Source organism: Chaetodon trifascialis, chromosome 8 (genome assembly GCF_039877785.1).
Source record: "Chaetodon trifascialis isolate fChaTrf1 chromosome 8, fChaTrf1.hap1, whole genome shotgun sequence".
Classification (NCBI taxonomy): Eukaryota; Metazoa; Chordata; class Actinopteri; order Chaetodontiformes; family Chaetodontidae; genus Chaetodon; species Chaetodon trifascialis.
Window position 1 is genome coordinate 10315353 of NC_092063.1, and position 19114 is coordinate 10334466.

Genomic DNA, 19114 nt, shown 5'->3' on the forward strand with positions numbered 1-19114 from the left:
TACAGTTAATTTGAGCATCTGTGAGCTGGAACAGCATTACGTTGCACTACTTTATCAATGATTGCAAAGTGCATTGGGATGCGCATTCCAGGTTAACCTTTAAATTAAGTTGCTCTTTATTTGTTACTGAACAAATAGCTATGGCATTGGAATATAATTGCACTGTAACAGCATTTGGTTTGTAATCACACTAAAACAGAATATAGCACAAATCACCAGCAACAGACGTTGTTCCACCTGTGCTATCAAATCCATTGGGTTGAGTTTAATTCTTGTGATCCAGGGAGCCATTATGCAAATGTATCATCTGTATGTAAATATCATGTTTTCTTTTTTTTTTTTTTGTAATCTGAGTCACATAGAAATACCTAGAAATTCCAGCTCAGGTTTCATCATTTCACGCAGCCTGGGCAATTTCCAACCACGTTTGCCTTGAAATAAAATCAGTTTCTTTATTGTCCACATGAATCACAGAAGCCCATTCTTGTGTTGTGACAGTGAGATCTATTGCACTGGCTACAAACCAACACCCTGCACTTAAAAAGCAGCATGGCAGCTGTCCCCAGCTCTACAACCAACACTGATATCAGACAGTATTTTTTGTAGATGAATGAAAGTTCCTTTCAAGCTCACATGAAATGAAAAAGTCTTTATGTTCCCATGGGTTCCAATACCTTCTAGATATTCCAAAACATGTCATATAAATTACATATTTTCCAATTAAAATCCTCCAGTTTTCCTGTAAAGTACCCAGTGCTTTCATACGATTTATCTTGCACTCTCGGGTGTACCTTAAATTATGTCTGACAAAATGTGATCACAGATTTAGAGTTTCATCATGTACAGTAGACCCCGCAAGAAATCACTAAGAGTAACATGGGAGGTGTGTATATAGGTGTCAGTTTCTAACAACATCAACTTCTACCGCAGCTCTCTGCTGTCAAATGCTGAACATATATGGTCTGACACCTGGGTTAAAAACATGCTCTTCCTCTTCCTCCCACTCTCCTTCACCGTCAGCCCTCCAACCTATTCAGTGGGAGAAGGGTGATCTCCAACAACGGAGTCACATCGTTGTCTGTTTTCTTTCTACCTTCTTACTTCCTTTTTTGCATTGAATACTTATATTTCAGTCCTGCACCTAACATCCCTCTGCAGGTGGAAACTTAACAACCTCTTTTTGACAGCATACAAAATGTGACAGATTAAAATTACTGCATTTAATCGCCCTTTGCACGCTAATTTTAAAATCCTTAGTCGGTTTAATTGCACTATATTGCCACTGGGACATTTGATTAACCTTTGATAAATCCATGTTTCAATTACAAATATAAACATTTGTCTTATTAAATTAAGTCCAGAAGCGATTTTCCCAAGGACTTATAATCAAGGGCAACATATCAACTGAAATGTATGAGAGTAAACATGTTTCTCTGCTCAACATTGGAGGAAAATATTACACCTGAAGAATTTATCTTCCTTCTTCTGACTAAACTGCACAAACAGATTGATTTTTTGCAACTAAAATACATCAATTAGACTGAAAGTAAAACAAATCTGCACCTGAGCTCTCCCCATATTCAATATGCAAATAATGTGAAATCTCTAGTCATGTAAGAGATTTCAATTGTGGAAAACACAGGATGTTATCATGCTTAGAAATCCTAGAGCTTAGACATCCTTTTTTAGGTTCAAGTATTCAAACAACATTTGGCATTGTGTGTCTTTCTCCTGCACATCAGTAAATCGTCATACCTTGAGCTGGAGAGTCTCCACCCACTGTCCTACCACTTTATACTCTGGGATGGAGGAGTTGGTCATCTGGAACTGGAACAGGTCATAGCGTCCTGGAGCATCCCCGTTCTTGTTAAACACGACAGAGGTGCCAGCACTGCCTGTACAGGGCAAGACCATCAGAACAGAAAAGTGGTAGACGCTGGTGTGACAAGGTACAGCATCTCTTCTAACAAGAGAAAAACATGAACTCCTGACCCCCTGCCTCTTGCTGTGCGGTGGCCTACATGGACCACACAAAGGACCACAGTGTGTCTGAGTATATATTCCTCCCACTTAAAACCTCAAAACACAATGACCTATATCTTGAACCTCTATGACAATCAAGGCTGGGAAGCGAGCTCCCTGCTGACCAATATAGCACTCCTACACCTGCTTCCTATGCATATGCAGCTGCACATCGGCCGCTGGAGGAATGTTTTTTCACATGCAAAACATGGTTAGATACGTGGACTCTCAGCTGTGCATTTAATATCAGAAATTCTCTGTTATTTAAAATGCACACTTCCTCACTAATGCATTTCCATCACACAGTGGACACCAACAGGAGATATAGGGAGGAGACACAGGTCAGCCAAAGCATCATACAGTCCCCATCTGCTCTCAGTGTGCAGCAGCCTGTCTCAAGCAGAGCCCTGAAGATTTCACTAATTAGCTCAGAGAGGACTGCGGACACCTGAAACATTATGTAAGAGAAAAGAGTTGTTTAAATTGGTATGTGTGAGTTCTCCGGCCTGACAGTTGTGTCTAAACTCATATAAGTTGCGGATGTGTGCTCAATTATATGAGCCTCGTGACTGTGCGTGCAAGGCAGTGTGTTAAGGCAGTTGTCAGTCAATATCAGATCTTCCTCGCAGCGGTGAATGTTGAATGGCATTAATGGGAAAAACGGTTGTACTTCATTTTATACATGAGGTCTGCATTGTTGATGAGGTCATATTTAACATCCCACAATGCTGAGGGAGAATGAAAACCTGCTGAATTTTACACGTCTATTCACCTTGGCACTGCTTCCAGTAGCTCGTAAGCACAAGTGGAGATACCATTTTTGAAATGGGACGGGGGGAGTCTGGTGACACTTGGCATGGGAATTAAGTGCTTTAATAGCTCCGGCTATAAAAAAGTGTAGAGAAAGGACCGGGAGCATATGTCCAAAACACTTTTGGGAACATGTTGTCTTTTGTATCTAGAACAGAGCTTGTGGCTTTTGGATGGAAGGCCACTGCTCCCTTTCCTTAGTTTCCAGCCAGAAGGGAATTTCATGTCCCTCCAGTTTTTTTTTTCCAAGGACATTTGTCATTGAACAGTCTACAAAAGTTTCAGGCCAAAAGACTCTTGTAAAACAAGAAAGGCAGAGGGAGCAAGAGAAAAAGGCCATTTCAGACAACAGACTAGGGGGCCATTTTAATAAAATACTGTGGACAAGCACCCAAATTTCCCTTTTTGACTTTGTGACACCGTTGTGCATTACAAATGTCAGCTTGTAAGACTTTAAGTGGCCATTTTCAGGTTGATGCAGAGCCACAAATCCCTCACTATCTGCTGTTATGCAAATCAATAGCACATATATTCCACATTAACAATACAGAAATGACACCACTGGAGTCATTTGACCCATCGTTCTGCTCCGTGTAAAAAGCAGAGCACTAATTCATAGGTATCCATGTGTGTCGGCACACAAAATGAAGCAGGACGGGTGCTCAGGATGAATTTAAGTGGGCTTGTGAAGCCCATAGTGAATACTGTCTCAATATGAAGACCAAACTAAAACTCGGTGGGTGGCAGTCATCGTCCTGTCACTTCAGCTTCCACCAAACAGACAGTAGACTTGTTGACACAGTGTATAAAGATGTTGACAAGGTATTGACTCCTGTGAGCAGAAGCTGTGACAGAGTTGCCATTCTTACCCCACGCCCCAACAAAAACATACACAAATAAACAAACACACAGAGTCATTCAGCAAAGTGACATGAGTGATTGGGCACTTGGCGCTCTTCAGCTCTAGAGCAAATAATTAAGTGGTGTTTCTGCGCGTGCAGATAAAAAGGCATTAGAAATTCCTTTGTATTTCCTATTGCCAGATATTTTCAGGGGAACAAAATGGTATGTGTAGACTCCTTAGTGTGAGTGCTGTCTAAGATGAAAGATTTATGCATTTGCATGTGGCTCTGAACTAAGACATGACAAAAGTGCAGTGCTGCTGTGCCGTGCCGAGCAGTGTGGGTGGACTGGGGATCCACTGCTGTGTTTCTCTCGCATCATTATTCTCTCCCTTTTTTTTCTGCCTCTCACTCTTCAGCTCTGTGACTCCGGCGCAGTGGGGAGATCAACAAAGGAGGCTTACACTTCTTCACTCTCAAACATACATTAGCAGTGTCACAATACACAGGATAATGTGTGTGGCTTCAGTCTAAATGCAATAAGGGGTAGTGAGATATGGCTGTGCCGCAACACGGCAACCTTAGGATAACAGGAAAAAGGTTTGAGAATACAAAGAAAGGCAAGAGGCGATAGGGAAGATAGGGATCTTATGTATGGCTCAGGTGAAATCATTCTTTGTCGGTGCCACAATGAGGTAAATGTTTTCTGGAAGCTGAAAATCCAGAGAAGTCAGCTCAAGCCCAGATGGTTTTTGAGATTGGACAGCAGTTTCTCAATCCCATGCATGAATCTGCACTTGGTTAAGGTCTCCTTGAAATCTTAGCACCGCTCAAGCAGTTGCATATACTCTGTTCCTTTAGTTCCACCTTAAAATCGGAGAGCTTCCCGCCTGCTGGAACTCTGCACTGCTGCCATAGCGACAGTGTTGGAGAAAGGCAGTCAGCTCTTTGGCCTTTAGATCGCCGACAGAAGTTTGCTTTCACAAGTTTTTTTTTTTTTTTTTTTTTATATAAGTGACCGTGAAGAGTTCTTGGGCCTGTTCGACGTGATCAATGTGCTGCTCACACTGATCAACAAAATAGAAAACATGCATAGGAACAAACCTTTAATGGATCAACATCACTTTGGCGCACGGCATTGCATGTTAAAGAATAATTCTGGTAATATTCTATGTTTTTTCTTGCCAGCAAATCACAAGAAAAGATCAAAACTAGCAATGAATTGATCATACTAAGTACTGTCTATGTAGCCAAAGCCTGATAACCTCTTGTCATTGTGGTTATCTTCATCATGATAACCACAGGCACTATTTATTTTCAGATGATCCCACATACAGCGTCCTGCTGCACAAATATTCACTAATGCATCAAATGTGTATTAATCCGCTGCTGAAAAGCTCTTAACATCACCAGGACATATTCATTAACAGTGTGTTACTACCACCAGTACACACTGTGTAGTGCATTGAGAGGGGACCCCTATTAGCTGTTTCACCACCGAAAGGCATGCTGGGTACAGCTCGCTCTCCATTGCTGGCTTCAGTACATTCAGATGAAGAGAAAGAAAGAGGGGAGATGTTACATTGTAGCAAAGCCTGTTTTAATTCGCTAAACTCAAACATTTCAAGCATCAGATACGTCACTTTTGGAATGCACTCCTGTGTTCCAGAAAATAGCCTGATCCCAAATTGCTAAATATTGTGGTCCCAAATAGCTAGCTGTTGGCAACGACAGCAGCCAGTTGATTATCTTACTTTCGTTATTACGTTTAACGCTGTTTTTGCTTGAAATGCAATTCAATAATTGTGTCCTGGGCATCTCCATTCAATAGCTCTGAGTGGTTTTCCAGAAAGCTGCTAGCAGCAATAGTCGAGGCCAAACAATCGGCCAGTTCCAAGCAGGCACGTTATGAATGGCTGCTGCGCTACTGCTTAAGAAATGACAGTGAGCTGGATCCACCTCTAAAAGTAGGTCAGCTTCGTATGAAGATTAAGATGATCTCTTACTTTAAACTGCTGAATCTTATCTAGAACATTTTGTGACGACACAATTTAGTTCAGAGGAGCCTCTAATGATCACTGGCTGACATACATGCCTACACATTTGAAATGAGTAAGGTCCCTTTTGTCTTAAACTCATCTCCCATTTGGCTCTCCCCCTCCACTCACTTCTGAATTTCAGAGCAGTTGTCATTAATAGCTATTGCCATTAATTGTTAAGCATATTCATCACTTCCATTCACATTGCTTTCTGTACAGGGCTGAATAATGTAGATGTTAAAGTACTGGCACACCCATAATAGATCATACTGGCATTAAATATTTCACAGATCCACAAAATATTGTGGTGCTTTGAGCTAAGAATGAACCTGAACTTGAGTTTAAATTCTAGCCAGCCCACAAGCAAGTGCATATGATGCATGAAACAGAGGAGGTGGTATTTATAACCTCTTTACCTACTTTTCACAGTCTGAAACTGAGATCACTCTGGCTCTTACGTTCACAAATTAGTTTCTCTAACATCGACCCCTGCAGAGTTGGTATGGATACAGCAGCTTTGACCAAAATACTTGAGTAGTAGTGGGAATAGTTTGAAATTTTAAGAAATACACCTATTTACTTTCTTGCAGAGTTGTGTGATTGATGCCGCAGAGACAGTCTGTCCCACTTGTTCTTCTGATGTTTGAAGAGCTCATATCAAGCTTGTCAGGGTCAGCTATATTTTGAGCTTATTTTCCAACATTGATGTGATGTGATTAGCTTAATAAAATGTGCATATTTAAGGCAATCTGATTTGGGTCTGCAAGTTTAAAGAAATTGTTCTATATTTTGGGAAATATGCTTCTTTTTTTTTTTTTTGCTGAGAGTTAGATGCAAAATTGAGACCACACTCATGGCTGTAGAGTCAATATGTGGCTGGCACCAGGAGACAGCTAGCTTAGCATAAAGACTGTTAGCAATCTGAATTGTAAAAATGACAATTCAACATTTCTTTTTTTCTGCTTGATTATGTCTCCGCACTTTGTTGTTCTACGGATAAAAAAACAAAACAAGATATAGCGTGTTTCACCGTTTTTCAGTTTTTATGCTAAGCTAAGCTAACCAGCAGCTGGCTGTAGAAATACAGATATGAGTGCGATCAGTCGTCTTGTCTGACTCTCAGCAAGACAATGAATAAATATTTCCCAGAACTCACTGAACTCATTTGTAAGTTCAAAAATGTGTATATCTTCCTTTATCCTCGCATGTAGCTCTAATCTCCAGTTAAACTACATCTTCAGATGTACATTTTACTTGCTTACTACAGCCAGTATAGTGAAAAAATCCTCCAAAACTCTGCCTAAAGTAACTAATTTTACTTTTTCACACATTCTGATGTGCAAACTTTTATGATGTGTCACTCACCATTGAAGCTGGTGTTGCGTATGTACTTCAGTAGAGTTTTTCCCTCAGCAGACTCCATTTGTGGACAGACGCCAGGATGATCAGGACATAAGTCCCTCTGCATGTTGTGGAGAGCGTGGGCCATAGCGTACACTGCGTCAATCACAAACTGCACCTTCCCTTCCTGCTCGTACTTGGAGTCGATCCCGATGCGCTCCTGGCCTGAGGGAAGAAAGGGAAGGAGGACTTACAGCCAAATGCACCAAAAACCATTAGACATCCTCTCAGCACTGCCTATCATCTTCAGCTTCATTTCCATTCCTCCAATTAGCATTTGCTGCCACTTAGTTTAGCTTTGACTTTGTAGGAATTACACCTAAAGGTACTGTGTGACATAGGAAATAAGAAGACACATTTAATCACCAAGTGGAAAATATCAAGCTGTGCTATGAGAAAAAGTGTTTGTGACAAATACAGCAGACAGATTGAATTACTGCGGTGTATTTCAAAGTAATAGACGGCTAAGAACGTACCTCACTTGTCTCATCTGCAAGGTGATGAAGCTCACCATGAACTTTAGTAACATACTCTTCTACACTGGCTTCTTGCTCTTTTATATCCTCCTCCCAGTGTACTGCCCTTTCACTATGGGCTGCCGTAAAGGTTTTGCCTCATGCTGCTGACACACTGCTTGAATACCTAATGTACAACCTCTGCTGGATTTTTGTTAAAAAACTGAATTAGCTATTTCCTGCTCTTGGTAGATGAAAGCTGCACTTCAAAGAGTGAATGGAAATTATAACAACAAAAATACTTGTAATAATAATCATCAACATCATGGTCATCATAATTATCATCATAATTTTAATATCCAAGCTCCCAGTAAACAAAGAGGGAAATAACACAGAATACTGAGAGACAATTTTCTCCTCAGTGATAGCTGTGCAGAGTTCACATGGAGAGCCCAGTGGAGGAGCAGATGATGTTAATAGGAAACATACAAGAATGTGGGAGACTTGCATAAACTGAGGGAGGTCAGAAGCAATCTGTGCTGACATTTCAGCCCATTTCTTAGAACTTAACATACATTTCAGCCCACACATAACCTTTTTCCTTTTCAGTGCTCTGCATGCGCTGCTAAACAGACAGTGTCTGAATGCAAAAATCTCCCATTTGTATTTAACATTCATAAATATGTGCTTGGCTTGAGGTATAAAGAAAGAGGATACAGAGACAGTTGTAGAGCCATTTTCAGTTGAATTGAGGAGAGGATAAAAGACATTAACAGTCACTTTACAGAGGGTTTGTGGGGCTCACTAAGTGGACAAGCATCTTCTGTCTTTGACGCATGATAAAAGACAGCAAACAGGGGATTATAAAGCAAACGAAATCCCTCAGCAAACAGTAATTTGTGTCATACTGCCATTACCGTCATCACGTATGCAAGCAAGATTAATACAGCTTCCCACATCACAGGCATCATCCTCGTAGATAATAAATGCAGTGCAATGCCTGTCACACCGTTGGCAGGCAGAGTTTAGGTAATACGAGTGTGCATCACTGTTAGCAACGACATTATCATTAATGCTGCCACAAAAATGCAAATAAAGAATGGGGGCATGAACAGTGTTCACTTTCTGTCATTTTCTCTGTAATTTCCAACCTAAATAAACTGTACTCTGGCTCGGTGCAGTTAGCACTCAGGGCACGGCTGTGCTGAGCTGTCAAGGTGACTGGGTTAAGGGGGAATAGAGGGAATATGGGATTTAAGAGTTACAGGACATTAGCCACAGGAGCAGAAGGTCTGTAAGTGTAGTATGACTAAGACACGTGATGCATTATTATTCTAATAATAAACTCTGCCTGTCCTGCACCCGCTGGGTAGAAACACCTGGTGTTAGACTTTCTGGCTGCGCTGCCGACTAGAGGGGTTGAATTAAAACTCCAATGGTCTATCTGCGGATTCTAATGCGAACAAAAGGTCAAGTTCACATCAACTTGACACAGGAGGGTGAAAATATATATCATCCATTAGTGTAATACAGAAATGTTCCTACTTTGTTCATGTCAAAACTCGTGTACCTGTGCATTTACGGCTGGTATCCTCTCTCTTCGATGCACTGAGGAGCCTGCAGTCAAAGTTTTCCTCCCAAAACTCAGCAAACCACACGTTCCTGCGATTGTTCTCCAGGGTGAGCGCAGTAAAGTATTCATCAAACCCTGGGAATAGAGGAAAGAGGAGAATGCCTCAGTTCCGGACCAATTATCAACCAATTCAAACCTGGAGGAAATGAAGCGAAACTTGTGCAGCAGTGTGGTGGTGGTGGTGGTGGTGGTGGTGGTGTGGCGCTGGCAGCTAGGTGTTGGAAGCACACCAGCAAGCACTACTTCATCAAAATTTGACCACAGAGGTTCCTCTTCCTCTCAAGCCCCATGGAACTTTAATCACTTCTTTCATCTAGGAAATTACATTAATTAAAAAACAGGATGCATAATAAATAAGGACAGGATTGTAAATGGTGCTGCAGCCCATTGCCTGAGGCTGCAAGGTCCTGTAGGTGCTGGACAGGTTTTCTTCACTTCATAAAATTCATTACAATAGAGAAGGATTGAAAGCATGATGTATTATCTTAACGCTAATTTCAACAGGGCTTAGGTGTCTGCATGAAGCATTAGCTTGAGGAGCAATAACTTGCTGCAGCAAAGGAAAAAGAAAGCCTGTATGTTGAAATTTGTTCTCCTGTTTGTGCAACCCAATGTGGGTCAGGAAAGTGAGCCGGGACAAAACTTCCCCGTGAGATTCATGGTGCAGTATTTTCTTTTTGTTACAGAAACACAATTTTCTGTCTGGAGAGTAATCTGAATTTTCTGTGTCTGTCTGTGTTTCCACGCTCTCTGTTCTCCAGTCATATCAGCTGAGTCGTGGGTAGAGGTGATAATGGCTAATCAGAGCCGAATGACTCAGCTGATTTTCTTTCCAAAAGACCATCAATGATGCACGGTGGATTAATAATATTCTCGCTGTCTCCAGAGTGTACATTTGTCCTGGCTAGACCTTCCCTAATTAAGGAAAGCTTCATAAAACTCAGACTTTCAAATTTCCTCGATTGTGATGATGAGTGGTTATTAGGTTTGTGACACTGGATAGAACTTAAAATAGATGGTGCATGCAGAGAATATTCTATTTCTGTGGAGAATTTGTACATGTCCTTCCTGGCAAATGCAGCAGTATAATTTCCTCGTTTGCCTCCTTCCTCTTGTGGGTGGATTTATTTAAACTACAATTTTAAGGAGGAATCCACCCCTAAGCGCTTAAAAACAACTGGTAATGAGATTTCATTTGGAGCATAATGATAGAAAATGTTAAAATGATTACAAAAAACTGCAGTGCTTAATAATAAAATTAAAGCTTTTTCTCAGATGCATCATTCTGTGTCCCTTTCAACAGCGATACAGCAGAGATGCCAGAGATACTAGTTTCTGCACAGGCAGCAGGCCGAGATTGGAGACTTTTCAATTTTTAAAACAAATAAGTCAAACCGCACAGATAACTATACCTGTGATGGCTACAAAAGGTCACACAGTCTACATTCATTCAGTTTCAGTATCTATCTAAAGCACCCAATTCGTCCAAACTGACTTTAGTCTGGTCATGTACAACCCACGGCCAAATACAACTACAAGGTCACACTTGTTCTCTGAGGATTGTCACAAATCTTTCTGAGAAATGCAGAAAACTGCCAGCTGAGGTAGAAATAGATGAGGCGGGTGAAAATGTGGGTACATGAAAAAGGTAGATGAGAATACATTATTTCAAAATATCTCTTTAAATGTACTGATTAATTTACTGACTGGATTGGTATAGAAAGATGTTAAATGTTTTCAAGGATGCAAAATTTCCTTTGGCCTTTGTAGCGCATGCACTTGTTTAAAGTGAGTCAATGATGCAGAGAAATAAAAAAAGCATTTGGCATTTTTTATGTTTTTACAGTTTAATAAAACAGTTTACGGGCATGAATGAGGACTTCTCACGTAATTAGATATTTTAGTGGTTCAGATAATATTTCGAAATATCCTATTTATGTGATGATATTACAGATCTTAACATCTCCCTCGCAATATATCTATATATGCAATATATGGATCGCACAATATTGCATCGTTTTATATTTTTCTGGTAAAATGTCTGTAAAACATGCCGCTGTAAGCAGGCACATTGTGGAATATGGCCACGCCCCACGTCTCTCTGCCACTGTGGGAATATGACTGGCTTGAATTCACCTGACCATATACCCAGGGCATCAGCGTGAAGGTACACAATTAGCTGATATGAGTGTGTATATACATGATTGGTTGTCTTAGGAATTCCACTTCATGCCCATTGAAATGCTCTTTGTAATGTGTGTTTTGAAGACTCTGATGAAAGCCACAAATCGAAATGCATCACCTACTTCTTCATACGAGAAATGCTGCTGCCGCAGTTTTTGACCTTTTCAGACTTTCTCCCTCCTCCATGCACCTCTGAAGTAGGTGAGCTTGTGCCAGAAATCTCTACTCTGCTTTCAGGGAAATACTAAATGAATTCTTAAAGCTGCTTTTATCAACGTTGTTACATGAACAACGGATGAAACAACTTCATGTGAAGTGGATCACTCAAAGCGATGACCCTGTAGAGAATTACCAGCTGACTCTTCAGTTCCTCTTATCTTTATGGAGCATTTTAGCATCTTTAAGCTAATGGTTTCCATTTTGTGGCCTCCAACTCTACTGTTTTGGTTCACTGCTCTCATCAGTGCTGTTTCCAGATGCAGCAGGCAGCTTTTTATTCAGACAAGGTCTATGCATCATCTATCCGATACCAAACAGCTGATAGAATTAGCAGTTATCTGGTGAACATAGTGGAGTATTAAACATTAGCAGCTATAGCTAAAGATTTTTATTTTATATTTTTGTTGATAGACACCAAAAACACAGCTAAAAGGAGGCTGAATATTAAAGGAACGTCTGCCAGGCGGTCAGAGCCTTGACTCTAAATGAATGCCAACAGGCAACTATTTGCTAACACATTCACACGATCACCTTTAAAAAGTGATAATAGTCAATAGAGTGTTTAAAGCTCCTTGACCTGCCCCCAAGAAGCCAAAAGGAAAAGAAAAAAACAAGAAATTATTGCACGTTTAAGGCAGCTGTAATCAATATTTTCACATTAATAATGGATCACATGTCTACTTGACCAAAAATCATTTGCCTGGTAGCCACAAGCATGACTCAGAATGAATGCTAAAGTTGCTCCATCACTGCTGGAGATGTTAATAGACAACTATTTGCTAAGAAGTCCGTCATGGCAGCTTAAAAGATGATAATATGTCGGTGTGGTGCTCACACTTTGCTTCATTGCACACAACTGACCCAGAAAACTATTATTGCATTTCATTTTTTCAATGTTCTGATTTTTTTTTAGTCTGTACGTAATTAAACACTAACAATTAGAAAAAAAACAAAAAACATGAAAGGCAATTACTCTGAACAAAACAGTACAGCAGAAAACAATACAGTAGCACAGCATGCTTTGAGGCACGCAGTGTGTGCACCAGTGTGTGCGTACCTTCAATGGAGGAGCGTTTGGGCAGTATAGTGATAGCTCCCACCGCTACATCCTCGAGCTGGTGGATCGGGCTGCTCTTGGCCCCCCAGCTGTCAGATCCAATCCACAGGAAATGGCCCACCTGATTGGCCCTCTTGGTGGCATTGAGAACTCCCCTGCAAGGACATTTGTGTGTGAATTTGGAGGGAGTATAAGAGGTGCGTGCAATCTAACATCTATTACACAAAGGCACAGCTGGCTCTAAGGAGTTGCTTGGACTTAACGTTGGGGCTCATGGTGTCTCTCAGTTCTTCAGTTTATCTCATTCAGAAGGGAAGGGGGAGAAACTATTGCTCGTTTGTGTTAACTGGTGTATGTTTTGTGTTATGTTGAGCAAAGATGATTGCTTTAATTTTTTTTTATTTGAAGACAGTTACAGCCATTAATCTCCATGTCTGCCACTGATCTCTCTTCTTATCACTTCACGAGTGCATCCACTTCTGGATTATCCATCCTGAATTTACAGGTTCTGAATGTTTGATTCTGTTTTTCTTTACAACACTTCCCACAGGCCATTGTAAATGAAACAATATCTCTGTTGCTGAGTTGTGATCTGTATTCCCACTCCTCCTCCGAGGCATGCTCGTGTTTGTGTTGACAGAGGTATGTTTGTGTAGCACGCATGGCAAATCTGTGCCTCTAGCCTGTCTTCAGGAGCTGCTACTCAGAGATTAAAGACCTCAACATGGCAAGTCATCAACGTGCCTAAGCAACATGCATGAAGCAGGAATGTGCTTTACTCCTCACCGTATGTCTTCCTCGCTGGCAAAGATGATGACTGCCCGCGAGTGCTGCGTTTCCAGCAGCTGTTGGATGGCTTTGTCATAATCCTCCAGCTTGGGGTTGTGGGGAATTTTCAAAGACTGGGCGATGCAGATTCCACCTTTTTAATAAGAAAGGAGTAAGAAATGATAAGGACGCCGGGATGATCTCACCCATTCACAGAGATGTATGCACACATAAAAGCCTGGGGTCACAACCGCTGCTTTTTTCCTATAGAAATGGAAAACAATACAATAGTGAGACTTTGATGATGCTGTTATGTTTGCTTATAGAGTTTCAATGATAGTCTTGCAGTGTATACATTTACATTTCGGCAATGATGTGAAAACCACAGCAGCATGCAATATAACACTCAATGTGCACCCTCCGACTGAGCACCGGAATCATTTCACAGTGAGACATTTCTAAATAAATCTGCTGGAACAAATTCAATGGTCCACTTCAACAGGGACATACAGCTACAGATTTCATATAATGGATTTGAGAAAATCCAACAGTTTACCATTGATGTTTCATTCAATGCCTTTATCATGCATCTCTTGTTGGACCTTGGACCAATCAGATAGCACAGCTGGCAATAACAAACAAAGAGGATATTAATACTGACAATAAATCATTCTCAGACAGGTCACCAGTAATGAGCTTGTACGGGATGAAGGGTGCTGATAGCTTCTGTGCGTTGCTAAATAGTTGCTAGATATTTGGCACAGTATATTATTACAATTGGCTTTTATCAGTTTGCCAGATATGGTTGTCTTAAGGGTTATATTCAACAGCTCATTATCAGGTTGAGAAGCAAAATTATACCTTTCATAAAGAATAATAGAGTTTGCTTCACTCTGGTGTGGTAATTACAGGTGTGGAGGACAAGCTAACCTTTGAGGCACTTTGGATAAACAGACAATATGATCACCTGTGCGATAGAACATCTTAGCTACTGTAGGCTTAGACTTGAGGCAGCAGCCTGTGTCCTGAGTCAACAACAGAGCTCTACCCAAACCAATTAAAATTTCTCCCACTCAAGCATTTTAATAGCCTACCCAATAACCTTTCAGTTTGAGTTTCCCTGAGTAGGCAGAGAAATGGAAGGAATCTCCTAATTGCCAGTCTCCTCAGGCTCATTACTTTGATATAAACAGCTTTTAGATGGCAGATCACACATCTCCAGCCGCGGTTTACTGTGGCATTTCTAAAGGCAGAAGATAGCAAAATGACAACTGCTGAAGCTCCTCTTAACTCTTCATTTTTCAAGTATCAGCAGGCAAAATTAGGAATGTTTCTCGATGCGAAAAAACATCCTAGATGTGCCAAAAGACCTCTGGGGTGGCTGCTGTTATCCTCCCTAAGTGGTCTAAACATAAAAATGGAGATCCTGCAAATGGCCAAGCTGTTGCTTAAGGGTTTGTGGTATCCTGTTAAAATGAAACGTGCTTGGTGTCATTTGTGCAGAGCAGCCAGCGTTGTAGGTCTCCAAGGGACGACACTAAAGCTCTGTTTCAGCGCAGAGATTTCAGTGGATTTCAGCCAGAGAGCCTACAGTATGACACACTTCCACGTTTCTGTTTTAAGAAACGGCACTGCATAATATCTGATTCTGGCGTATTAGCGGTACATTTGAGTTCCAGGTTTCACACATTAATTCCAGAGAGGGAAAAAAGAAAAAACTCTCTTTTTTGCTGAGAATTTAAGTCTCATGAAAATGCATTAACTCTATTATGAAAACAACCCCTGGAGGCTCGTGTGAAGAGTTATGATGGTTTAACAGTCTTGAACAGAGATATATTATAGGTCACAACCGTCAATAATACAGAGAGACACCACAGGAGCCACTGATGAAGATAAGAAGCTTTTGGAGCAGATCCCATTTTCAGAGAGAGCGAGAGAGAGCACCAGAGCTGCACATGCTGTGGGCTTAAGACTGCCCTACAGGCTGGTGGCTAAATTATTGAATGCCTGCAGCATACCTCATCTGTCACTCAGTGAGGTGGTCAGTCAGTCAGGGAGGCAGGGATGATGGAAATGTAAGTATTGTATCTGTGCTTCCAGAGTACTGTGCTGTGGGTCGAACCGCCTTCACCTGTCACTGGAAGGCATCGTGTGGACTTGAAAGAGTCCTCGACTCAAACAGGGGGAATGAAGAAGAGCTGCATGTCTGCCTTGGCTGGAGATGTGTGATCTGAGACAGACGAATGTCAGGCTCTGGGAGAAGACAGTGTTTCACTGCAACTTGTTCAAGTTTTATCCAAGAAATAGGATTGTAGATTGTAGAGTGGTACAGCTCTGGCTGCCACTTAAGGTGCCATTACACTCAGTCTGTGATTAGTTCATTTTCAGCAGCAGGGATGGTGCAAAACCTAATCCAACTTACTATTCACAGCACCAACACTACACTAAAAACTGTGGTCATGTCTCCCCTAAAATATTTTGTTACAGAGGTGGCTTGGTCTGGGGGTGTATTTTCAGCAGCACTCAGCACTTAATGATCATAGAAATATTATACGATTACTACAGTATGTCTCAATGATCTTCTCCCACATCCATGACTGCTACTTGTCACTTTGATTATGAAGATGAAACTACTCTATAGAGTATATAGGCTACACTATATTATAGAGATGAGACTTAACAGTAACAGTTCAGTGAATATTATAGATTCAAGATGAAACTGAAAGAAGGGCAGGACTGAGAGAAAAAGGCACACGTTCAAGCCGTCTGCCTTTTCAGCACCATGGACAGCACCATGGATTTATCGATACACAGCACAGTTAGGCTGCTGGTATTTCAGAGCCAATGTCGGGGCCAGAGACTCTAACTTGGACAAACTGCAGTCAGATGAAGGATCAATGAGTCAGGGAGGCTGACATATTCAAACAAGCAACACCCCAGCCCTGGACTCTCTCCGCTACTACTGGATGGATGCCACCCTCCCTCAAATGACCTACTGATTATACTTCATTAGGAGTGCTTTTCAGAGAGTATGAAACCTTTCTGATGGATGGCAATTTTGGCGTGACCAACTAAGTGCAACACTGTGAATGTTTTCCTGGAGAGGCTATACAGCTATAAACACTTTTGCCTTCCAGTGTGGTTGGACAGCACGTCATACAACCTGTTTCGGAAAAAAAAAAAAAAAAAAAAGAAAAGAAAGAAAAAAAACCTGGCTGTTACAGTCAGTGATTTGCATGGAGAGAAAGTGTAAGTTAGTCCTGAATATATAGAAATACTTACAATGTTAAATTTCTGCTTACATTAGAAAATGTGACACTGAAAGTTTTAGCTGCACTTTATTAATTTACCTCTGATCCCACAATATAGTATCAAAACTATATGCACCATGAACCCCTAGCCTCTGCTCCACATTTGATTAATATATCAAAGACAGCTTAATGATCTTGATGGCCAAATTCATCAGGCTCTTGGAAGTTCTCTGCTTATCTGTCTGAGTGCCATAGGTCATGCACTGCATTAACTGCTTCAATTATTCATTCTCAATGCCCTCGGTTCTGAAAATGCACTCCAGGGCGAGGAATCCAGCTTTGCCATTTTGCTTTGTGAAATACAAATCCCTTTAAATTAGAGGCTCTTGATGGATTCGACCCCCCTGCCTGACGACTCAACACCCTCCAAACCCAAACCTCCAGGGGATCCATAATGCTGCAATTATATTTATCACCTCGACATTCACAAGGCGGACCTGCTCCCTCCACAGTCTCCCCGTCTGAACACGTGAGAGCACATCAAAATGGACTGACATGCAGCTAGCATTCATATTCTACATCTGTGTGCCCTTCCCTATCTTGTGTGCCTTTCCACTGCTCCTCTGGGACTTGGCAATGTCAAAGGGTCATGCACAAGTATCGTGGCCTATTTTACGGTACTTCCAGATGCATCAGGCTTCCACCCCAGTCTTCTCCTCCTGCTAAATATGAGTTCTATATTTCACTGGTAGGTTTTTTTCCCCTCGCAGCATCAGGCTAGATCTAAGAATGCATCGTGTTGGCAACTTGCTGCAGTCAATTCCACAGTGATACTTTGTGGGTGGTTTTCCTCAAATGCGAGTCTTTTTATCAAATGGGAAAACTGAACTCCATCTTTCTGGCCTGAGTCCAAACAGACACAGGAAAACACAAACAAGATTAATCTCTGCCAGCTTCACCTGGAGCCAGGATGAAGGTGCACAATGGAACAGTGCCTAAACAGGGGAGAGGAAAAAAAAGAACAGAAAAAACAGAGGAGATCAATACAGGCTGACCATCACTCCAGTCTCAGCTTGGGGTAATGGGCAGCCATATTGCATTAGTCCGCTAGATGGTTCTCCTTGAAGTGGTGAAGCGAGAATCGTACTAATGCATCTGACATTTCACTGCAACTAAACAGGGCAGCCGCAAAAAAATGTCTCAAAGCCTCCAGGATCAACTTGCATTGATGCTGCAACATCCACCCGACAATGTTGTTTTGCAGTTTAGCAATTTCTTGAAAATTATGTGTTGAAAATATTTACTCACTGCACATTATTTTCCAAATATTCTCTCTTTCCATATTCACTAAGATGTTTGCTTCTTATGCCATTCAGTCAATTTCAGTCAATCCCGGTGCAGAACTGGTGCCTTGAATGAAACCAGTGAATGTACAGTTATGCTATTACAGTCCATAATTAATGTGTTTATTAAAGATAAGATGCCTTGGGTACTGGAGGCTTTCCTTCAGAGGGAATAATTCCCATTTGTATATGAATACAAAATATTGCAAAGTGATTGAAGCTCAGTAGCAACAGGATGAGTCAACAACAACAATGGCTTATAATTTCATACTCGTTGTGTAGCTGTTCAAAAGTCATGATAATACCAGTCTGTTTACTGCTCTTTGCATATGAAAAAAAGAAAAAGAAGAAGAAACATCAGTGGAAATTGCACCTGTGTGCAACTGTGTTTTCTCACCGGATAAAAGATGAATTGAAACTGCCAAAATAAGCCTTAAATCAGGACTTTTCCTTATTCGATCCTGCACAGGCTACTTTCTCCTTCTCGCAGTCGATGCAAATTACATAGCCACAAACAGCTTCTTAAAGTTTTAATGAGTGATCACACTGGACATGAATGCACACAGATAAAATATTCATGCATAGTGGACTTCTTATCGGCGCCTGTGGGATATCATTAGCTTCCCTCATTTTAGAGGTTTCCGCGCATTAGTCTATTGGAAGACACGCAGATCACTCCCTGAAGATTTATAGGAAATAGATTGGGATTTATAGAGGTCGAGGTGAGAAGCAGCAAAATACTGCTGTTGTCATGAGTTCCATGGATGTGCTATCAGGGAACATTTTTTCCAGCCCAAGTACCATTCCTCTTAAAGTGATTCTTTCATAAAGATGAAAAGGGATTGGAGTTCTGAACGTACAGCTACTGCCACCTCTTGTGCACTAATGTTCATGCATAATGTTCATGGTCAGTCAGTTCAAACTGACTGTATTATATTGTAAAAATTTATCCTTGTCCTGATCTTGCAGAAATACTGCAGCAGCAACTGGAAGGTCTCTACAGCACAGCTCAAAAGCACAGCACAATAAACCACATGATTTGATAAAGATAGCCAAACCGTTGTACTGAATAGCAGCTGAGCGTCTCCTG

At 41.2% G+C, this 19114-nt stretch overlaps 1 protein-coding gene across 1 annotated transcript in view; it reads right to left on the bottom strand.

Annotated features, from left to right (window-relative positions):
• Window positions 1-19114, bottom strand: part of LOC139334613 (metabotropic glutamate receptor 7-like) — a 65084-nt gene that overhangs the window by 17084 nt on the left and 28886 nt on the right. Inside the window, exons 3-7 of the mRNA XM_070967606.1 lie at window positions 13449-13584; window positions 12663-12817; window positions 9140-9277; window positions 7079-7279; window positions 1756-1895 (exon numbers count right to left, since the gene is read on the bottom strand). Coding sequence (XP_070823707.1) covers window positions 1756-1895; window positions 7079-7279; window positions 9140-9277; window positions 12663-12817; window positions 13449-13584 — 770 coding nt within the window. The remainder of the gene's footprint in view (window positions 1-1755; window positions 1896-7078; window positions 7280-9139; window positions 9278-12662; window positions 12818-13448; window positions 13585-19114) is intronic.